Source organism: Stomoxys calcitrans, chromosome 2, assembly GCF_963082655.1.
Source record: "Stomoxys calcitrans chromosome 2, idStoCalc2.1, whole genome shotgun sequence".
Taxonomy (NCBI): domain Eukaryota; kingdom Metazoa; phylum Arthropoda; class Insecta; order Diptera; family Muscidae; genus Stomoxys; species Stomoxys calcitrans.
In genome coordinates, this window is record NC_081553.1 from 220,341,430 (window position 1) to 220,350,839 (window position 9,410).

General features: G+C 35.6%; 1 protein-coding gene across 1 annotated transcript; it reads right to left on the reverse strand.

The window, feature by feature from the left end:
* Nucleotides 1–284: 284 nt before the first annotated feature.
* On the reverse strand, nucleotides 285–5,491 carry LOC106096389 (interaptin). The gene is made up of 5 exons (XM_013264120.2): nucleotides 5,168–5,491; nucleotides 3,161–5,113; nucleotides 1,978–2,817; nucleotides 601–726; nucleotides 285–532 (listed from the first exon to the last, which is right to left on the reverse strand). The coding sequence occupies exons 1-5, from the start codon at nucleotides 5,282–5,284 to the stop codon at nucleotides 461–463; spliced, it is 3,108 nt and encodes a 1,035-aa protein (XP_013119574.2). The 5' UTR covers nucleotides 5,285–5,491; the 3' UTR covers nucleotides 285–460.
* Between the last annotated feature and the right edge of the window lie 3,919 nt (nucleotides 5,492–9,410).

Here is a 9,410-nt window from a genome sequence, read left to right on the forward strand (position 1 = left end):
AGTCATGTAGGTATGGGTGAATCTATATAAAATATATATTAAACCACTAAAATCTAAAAAGTAAATTTTATAAAACATTTAATGGAATAACATATACAACAATTGCGATTAAAAGTAAAACATTGAGGGACATTATAATAGAAAAAAGCAGTCCAGTGCTTAGATAATATAATGGGTCGATTATGGATTGCAACTCCACAGCAGTTGCGTTGCCAGGAGACAAAACCACGAAATAAAATTTTCATCAATTTCATTCGATATCAGTATTTTTAAAGTTCAGCTAGTAAGAAATTTGTAGAAATGTACGTTACAAATTTGGCCGTTGGCAACGCAACCGAAGTTGGGTTGCCATCCCAAATCGAGCCATAGGTATACTCATATCAAATTCAACTAAAAACAACTTATAAACAAATCTATATACATACTAATATAATTATTTCAAGTCAAAGCCTAGTATGTATTATTTATTGCTAACTTTATTTTCTTTATTGTTATGATTGCTGGCATTTCTATCACTCAGAGCTTGCAAAAGCTGAAAAACATTGAAAATAATAAATTTTTTATTAAAATAATAATTTTTTCTTTTTTGTTTTTATATACCTCTTTACTTTTCTTTTCGTAGTTTTCTTTCATACGGGCTTCTATTTTAGCCAATGAAGCATCATATTCAAATTTCAGACGGTCATATTCCTTTAGCATATGAGCTTCCTTATCTTCAGAATAGCGCTGTGAAAATGGCATTATATGATTTTTAGATGAAAAAAAAAATTACATTATAAATCGGCAAATGGAGTCTTTCGTTAATGTGTTCTTTGGTACAGAAACATTTTTTATGGTCATTCATTTGGGAATATCCAGATCCGAGAATAATGACATCCAGATGTAGCCCATTAGTTATGATCTTAGAATAAATATCCCCTGGTAATATTAACAAACAACCATTTGATGAAAATGTACTCTCCCTGGAGGGATAGGCATAGGATAGGAACAACGACAAACTTCTCACATATCAATGAATGCTGTCCGATTCAAGGTTCAGCTCTACAATAAGGGGCCTCATTTTATAGCTGGTGTGCCATAGGGCGACACCTCTTTGGGATGAAGTTTTTACATGCCATAGTACATCACAAAATGAGGCAATCCCATGGCAGCCGGTTGTATGTACCGGATTGACCCGATGAATTCCCTCATCGGCAAGGGCTGCCGACTCAGTGTACCACACACTGCTACTACAACAACAACAACAAAATGAGGCCACCGTAGGGAGAGGTTAGAATGTCCGCCTATGACGCTGAACGCCTGGGTTCGAATCAAGTTTAAGTTCAAGTTTAAGCTCAATGATAAGGGACCTTTCTTTATAGCCGAATCCGGACGACGTGCCGTCCGGATTCCTCCTCTTTTGAGGAGAAGTTTTTACATGGCATATTAGTCATTCGGAGGAATGACTAGATTAGTATACCCCCATCCTATGGAAGTGGGTATAAAAATGATCTGATATTCTCGCTAGGTTTCAACCCCGAACTTTCAGCGTCAAAAAAGGACAATCAAATCTCTACGCTAAGGCGGCCGCATGAGACATCAATATGTTTCAATGTTTATAACCACCGTTGAAAACATATTCTCGAACCCAGGCATTTATGTAGTCTTCACGCGCTGCATTTTATCAGGCAAACGACAAAGTTTGTATGGGACTTGAAGTCAAGAGCAGACCTGGTTACTTATAAAAAGCCGACCAATGATATAATATATGAGCGTCTAGATTGAAAATTTGTTAAAATTGCGCTACGAGATTTAATGGGGAGAAGTGGGAAAGTGCCGTTGGTCGGACATTTCTCAACATTTATAAGACCACTTTGCTGTTACCAGATTGAACAATCATTGCACTTTATTTTTTATCAACACCACTGCGTGACGTGGGGCCGGTATATAGTCGGTTCCACCCAAAAGTTAACCCTTTCTTTCTAGGCTTCAACTTACCTTATAATTTGCTGCCGTTCTTTTGGCAGAATTATATTTGCTTTGCCACGACGCCATCGATACCTCATGCGATTTTTGCAAATCCACAAACTTTTGCTTCCATTCCATTTCAACAGCGTCCAGAGACTTTCTCTGTTCCTCCCATTGTTTCATTACAGCCTTCATGGATTGGCGTTCGGCCTCAATTTGTTGTTGTCGCTCGTTCAATTCATTGGTCAAATCTTTTATTTTTTGTTCCCTCAATTGTAACTCATCACGAGATCTTTGTAGCGTAACATTTTGTTTCTTCACTGCATCGCGATGATCCTCATCTTTTTGTTTGAGAATTTCTTCCATACTTTCACGTTCCAGCAAAATGGCCTGTTTCAGTTGCTCAACTTCTAGTTGTCTTTGTTGGAGTTCTACATTCAAATGTTGATATTCTCGTTGCAAACAAAGGCTTTGCTCTTGGCTTTCTTGTAATTTTAGCTGGAATTTCTTTAGCTCCACAGCAAATATCTTGGCCATTTCATCACGTATGCGAGCTTCAATTTTTCTAGTTTCATTTCGCTCTAATTCGGGGGAGGTTATAACACTTTTGTCACTCAATTGTTTGTTACTACGCGATGAAGAATTTTGAGATATCTCCGAGGATGAACTATGACTTTTAATATATTCCTCAAATTGGGCAGCCTTTGTTTTAAGCTCCCTAATGATTTGTTCCTGTTGACCACTTAGTTTTAGCTGTTGATTGAGTTCGGAAATATGATCCTTGGATGTTTTGAGTTCCTCTTTCAATTCATCGATTTCTTTTTTAGATACTGCATTGACATTCGTTAATTTTAGATTTTGGATTTCAAACTAAAAAGAAGAAAAAAAGGGGGAATTTAAAAAAAGGCCTTCAAATTCTTTTAGGCATAAAACTTATAAAAAGCATCAGTGTGAAATCTTCCCTAGTAACCCTGCTGAACTAAAATCCTAAGTACCTATTACGGAATTTAATAACGGCCCTTGACTGCAACTGATCTTATAACAAGACAACTTAAAAGATCGTGATATACTGTACAGTACCTTTCAAACGCGTATAGCCCCCATCCACAAAATTTTAATTTTGCTTTCATGCGAGTTCAAATGCAATATCGTTTTATTTGATTAACAACATCTACGGGTCATCAATTAAAGCAACAAAAAAGTTCCCACTTACCTTCGTTAACTCAGCCACATATTCCAGACATTTTGTACATTCATTTGCGGCCTCCTTTGCTGCCTTTGTTGATGATTCCAGCTTTTCTTTTTCGAACTTCTCTCTCAGCATTGCCAATTCTCGTTCGTGACATAGTTTTTCGGTTTCCAACATCTTGGCAAGCTCTGAAGTTTTAACTTCACTCAACTGCAGAGATCTCTGCAAGTGGGCTATCTTTTCTTTTGCCATTTGCAATTCCTTCGCTTGATCAGACTTTAGCAGCTTATCCATTTCATATGACATAGCCTCCTTCGAATTTGATATTTCCACATAGAGATTTTTCAAGCGGTCGCATTCAGCTTGGGCATCCTTCAGAAGGAATTTGTGTTTCTCCAAATCAAGGCGTACATCATCGGCGGTGTGTCTTTGTCTTAGCTCTTGGTTCTCTTTTTGTTGTTGTTCATGGTTCAGTTTAAGACTCTCATGCTCCTGCTTTAACTCTTCCAAATCGATTTCTAAATTTTTTATTTGAAAATCTAGTTTTTTTCGTTCTGACTCTTGACTTTGTTTTTCTTGTTCTAGTGATGTGTTTTTCTGTTTCACAATATCCATCTGAAGGCGTAGCTCTTCTAATTCGGATTTTAATTCCTGCATTTGGTTATCCTCCTGGCGCTGATCTTTAGAGTTCTTCATAGACTCGTACTCTTCTTGCAGTACTTTAAGTTTGTTTTCCGAACGCACATTCTCCTCTCTGAGTGTTGATATTTGTACCAAAGCCTTATTCTCATCTTGTTTAAGGGTGCGTATTTCATTTTGTTTCTCTTCCAAAGTTTGTTGCAGCCGTCTTACCTCCTCCCTTTTCGCTTTGACATTGGCTAAAGCTCGATAGAGCTCATCTTTAAGATTTCCCACACGATCTATGGGATTGAGAGGGGTGCTACCCACTACTTTGCCTTGAGTTTGACTTAGCCTACGAGGTGTATCCTCCATATTGTGTTGATGTAGTACGCTGTCCATTAAATCTAACTCTGCTGTGGTCACTTCAAGACGTTCGGTCAGAGATGAAATTGTCTTTTCCATACCCTTTATCTGATCTTGTAGACTCGCAACTAACTTTTGCAAGCGTACATTTTCCTGGAAATAATCAGGACGCGAAAAAAGATCATCACAACGTTTTTGGGCTTGATCCAAAGCTTGACTGAGATCATTGATTTTGCTGGCTTTGTCACACAGCATCAATTCGTGATTACGTTGCAGACTTTCATAGCGCATAGTCAGGCTTTCCAGTTCTGAGGATTTTTTGTCCAATTTATTGTTGGTTTGTTGCAATTGCTGTTGAAGTACCTCCATTTGGGCCCGATGAAGATCTTCCATATGCTTTTGTTTCATTTCGAAATTTCTTTGTGAGTTCTTGTTCATATCTCTTTCTACCATGTCATATTTTCGCTGAGCATCAGCCAATAGCATTTGTGCCGTATCCAATTTTGCAATTAAATTATTGTTCTCCGTTTCCACATGCTTCTTTTCGGCCTTTAGCTTCTCAATGGCACTTTCCAAGTTTGAACATTTCTCCTTTGACTCCACTAGCAGTTCATGTGTGTTGTTCCGCTGCGACAATGAGCGATCCAGCTCGGCTTCTGCTATAGATAATTTTTTCTCCAAATCATTGCGTGTTTTGTATTCCTCTTTCAGCAAACTCTGTGTATGATCCAATTCATGGGTGCGGGATTCCAAAGCCATTTTAAGATTATGAATTTCTGCCTCACACGAGGAATGATCGACAGGTGTTGCCAAAGGCTTTTGGGTGAAAATGTTTTGTCCATAAGGATGCGAAGGCAATGGTAAAATGTCATGTTGTTGATGATGCTCCAATCCACCATCCGTAGCCAGATCACTTGGAAAGTTCGTAGTGGAATCAATAGTCCCCTCATCATCGTCCAAATCGTCAAAGCCATTTTCCAAGATATCACCCAGCTAAAAATAAAATTCCTTTATACAACACGAATGTTTTTGTTTTAAAATACATACCTCCGCTTGCCTTCTGCGTTGGTCTTCCAAATCCTCCTCTTCCTCTAGCCTTTCTAAGGTGCTGTTTATTTTAAGGCTCTCCGAACCTTTGAAGAGACTCATACCAGGCGTATTCATTGTCAAATCATTTGCAAATTTCAGTTAATATATTTAAATTGTTGAACCGCATCAATTAAAGAAATTCTTCTTCTTTCTGAGGATCTCAAAGTCGATATTAAAAAAGGCGAACGATAACGATAGGAAACCAAAATCGATTATTCGATTAATCGATTATGTACATTTTTACGTTCATGAACATTGTGAATGAACATTTACATAAGCTGTGTTTTCTTCATCAGAACATCTGTCGTCAGGAAAACCAAATTTGATTTTCACAAATTACTATGGCCACTCGCAAAAAATCTTCTATTGTGAATGGCAAAATAAAATAAAACCAATTATTTACAATATATGATAACCTGCACAAACAAAAAAGAATCTTAATCAATTTCCTTACCTTCTATGCACAAATTTTATCAATAAATTTTACAAATATATTTAAATGTGAAATTTTAAGTAATTCTGTTTACTTTACGAATCGTCTTCGAATTTCGATCTGCGGAATGCTTAAAAATTTTCGACATTCCAAAAAATTAAGGAGTTACAGCGTTGTTGGCCTTGAAAACGACTTTAAATTTTGATGTAAAAAAAAAGGTTTTTGCAATATTTTTATAGCAACCTTTACAGTATTGCTTTATCCAGGGATTTTCGTCACGAATTCAAGGGTGAGGTTAGGTATGCTAATGAAGTTACAGCAGTCGCAAACTCACGTCGGTGTTTTTGAATTTTTGGATATCAATTATGCGATTATGAAGCAATACTCGTAAAGTTTTCAAGGAAATGGAAAAGAGTATTGCCTTATACAGCACCATTACGGAAAGAGAGTTTCTTTACGAATCCAACGGTGTGATCAGAATTTTGAAATTCGCAAAACTAAGGTTGTTACAGCAATTTTAAACTCACGTTGATTTTTATTAATTTTCGGATATTGATTATGCGATTTTGAGCTGGTTTTTTGAAGAAAAAACATAGGAGTTGCACCAAACCGAATTTTTGGCCATTATCTTCAATGCTACATACTCAACTCGAAAAATTTTTTCCCATCAAAAAATTAAAATCTAAGGGGTTATAGCCTTTGCTAAAAAAAATGCAAAAAAATAAAATGTGAAATTTTAAGTAATTCTGTTTACTTTACGTATCTTCTCCGAATTTCGAACTGCTGAATGCTTAAAATTTTTCGACACTCAACAAAATGAAGGAGTTACGGCGTTTTTGACATTGAAAAAGAACTTTAAATTTTTACTCCCAAAAAAATTGGTTTTTGCTGTGTTTTTCGTAGTAATCTTTACAGTATTGCTTTATGCAGTACCTCTACGAAAAGGGATTTTCTTCACAAATCCAACGATGTCCGAGAAAAAGTGAGGTTCGCAAAGCTAAGGAAGTTACAGCAATTGAAAACTTACGTTGGTTTTTTTGAATTTTTGGATATCAATGATGCAATTTTGAAGCAATACTGGTAAAGTTTTCAAGCAAATAGAAGAGGGTATTGTTTCATCCAGCACCATTACGGAAAGATATTTTCTTTACGAATCCAACGGTGGGTTCAGAATTTTGAAGTTCGCAAAACTAAGGATGTTACAGCAATTTCAAATCCACCTTGAATTTTTTAGCATTTTTCCTATACCAATCATGCGATTTTGAACTGATTTTTTGAAGAAAAAAAAATTAGAAGTTGCACTTAACCGAATTTTTGGCCATAATCTTTAATACTGTATACTCAACTCGAAAAATTTTTTCGCATCCAAAATTGAAAATTTTTATAAGGGGTTAGCCTTTGCTAAAAAAATGCAAAAAAAAAAAATAAAATGTGAAATTTTAAGTAATTCTATTTACTTTACAAATCGTCTTCGAATTTCAATCCGCGGAATGCCTTAATATTTTCGAAATTCGAAAAAATGAAAGAGTTACAGCGTTGTTGGCCTTGAAAACGACGTTGAATCCTTACGCCTTAAAAAATTGGTTTTTGCAATGCAGTACCTCTGTGGAAAGGGATTTTCGTCACGAATCCAACGGTGTCCGAAAAACAGTTAGGTTCGCTAAGCTAAGGAAGCTACAGCAGTCACAAACTCACGTCGGTGTTTTTGAATTTTTGGATATCAATTACGCGATTTTGAAGCAATACACGTAAAGTTTTCAAGGAAATAGAAGAGAGTATTGTTTCATTCAGCACCATTACGAAAAGAGATTTTCTTTACAAATCCAACGGTGTTGTCAGAATTTTGAAGTTCGTAAAACTATAGATATTACAGCAATTTCAAACTCACCTTGAATTTTTTAGCCTTTTTCTGAATTTTTTAACCATAATATTCAATACTGTTTACTCAACTCAAAAAACTCAAAATTAAAAATTTTCATAAGGTGTTTGTTAGTGCTTGCTAAAAAAAATGCAAAAAAAATAAAATGTGAAATTTTAAGTTATTTGTTTTACATTACGAATCGTCTTCGAATTTCGAAATGCGGAATGCTTACACATTATTGAAAGTCGAAAAAATGAAGGAGTTATAGCGTTTTAGGCTTTGAAAACGATCTTGAATTTTTATGCCCAAAAAAATTAGTTCTTGCTATGTTTTTTATTGAAAACTTTACAGTATAGCTTTAGGCAGCACGGCAGAAGATTTTGTTCAAGAATCCAATGGTGTATTCAAAATTTTGAAGTTCGCAAAAATAAAGATGTTACAGCAATTTCAAACTTACCTTAATTTTTTTTAATTTTATGATATTAATTATGCGATTTTGGGCTTGTTTTTTTGAAGAAAAAACATAGGAGTTGCACGTGGCGGATTTAATAGCCGGCCAGGTTGAATGTTTCAGTTTTCATTGCATCTCAGGATTCACTTAACAAGGGTAAACCAAGCGATCAGCCGACATGCAATTATTTTTTATTTTTCAACATTAAGCTTATCAAACTTGTCATTGTTTACGTTTTTCTTACTTGCTTGCAATGTGTGTTTGTTCACACCAAATTGAAGTATTTCAAGCCGTATTTGGGAAATATGTGAAATTAAAAGAAAAAATATTGCGTGGACGTGCTATATGTTGAACTTTGTAAGAGAAAAACATTTTACTGACAGATTTTGACAATCTTAATGATCTTTGGTCAAATACTTTTCGCAGCCCTATTACAAACAGAATTTTAAGACAACAAAGTTAATGCCCTTTTTAACGGTGACATAAGCAATTTTAATGTGGACTTAGACAAAGTCGTAACGCAAAGCCAAACATTTTACTTGTGATACGTCAAATGTCGTTATTTGATTGAAAATATTTTTAAATCAAATATTAGATAGATAAATCAATTGTTGTTTAATGTTTTAAGAAATAAAAGAAAAAAGTTAATGAATTGGTTTCCATATAGAAAAGTTTAAATTGACGCTCTCTATTGGAGAGCAATGGTGAAGAAAAGTGACTATCTTCTTTTTCTTCACATTAAAAATCATGTTATGTTGCTGCCAAGACAGTAAAAGTTATTAACATCTTCAATGACATGGCCGCTTATAGTGAGCGGTGTCAGTTTTTTGTCCCTTGCCACATCAATTTGGTCTAAGCTATGTTTTTTTCAGAACTACTTTGAAGCGTTGTCATTCAAGCGCTCTTAAATACTGAGTGTCTATCATGCTCGATAGGACAAGGGGAGTTATTGGCGCCTTTAAATAAACAATGGACACCATATTCCCGCGGCGATTGGTCACCTATAGCATCTTGACGAGGATACTAAACTAATTTCCCATGAACATTCCATTAATAAACGGGAATTGGTTTTTATATATAAAACTATAAATTAACGCCCTCTATTGGAGAGTAGTGGTAAAGAAAAGTGACTATCTTCTATTTCTTCGCATCAAAAAACATGTTATGATTTTCCTTTATTATTTTGTTGCCAAGATAGCAAAAGGTGCCATGTCTTCAATGACATGGCCGTTTATATAGTGTCTTGACGAGGATGCTAACCTAAGTTCCCATAAACATTCCATTAAGGAACAGGATACCTTTCTCATATTAATGAGTGCAGTCCGATTAGCGATAAAAGGCCTCCTTTTTTATGCCGTGTCGGAACGGCGTGCCGCATAGCGGCCACCACTTGGTAGAGAAGTATTAACATGACAGGATACCTCACAAATGTAGCCAGCATAAATAAGGGGATAAC

Excerpts from the sequence above, each read along its gene's own strand:
- LOC106096389 (XM_013264120.2), bottom strand. The coding sequence starts at position 5,284 with ATGAATACGCCTGGTATGAGTCTCTTCAAAGGTTCGGAGAGCCTTAAA. Across the intron at positions 5,114-5,167 it reads AACGCAGAAGGCAAGCGGAG|CTGGGTGATATCTTGGAAAA; the intron begins GTATGTATTTTA and ends TTTTATTTTTAG. Across the intron at positions 727-1,977 it reads GAACGGCAGCAAATTATAAG|CGCTATTCTGAAGATAAGGA; the intron begins GTAAGTTGAAGC and ends CCATTTTCACAG.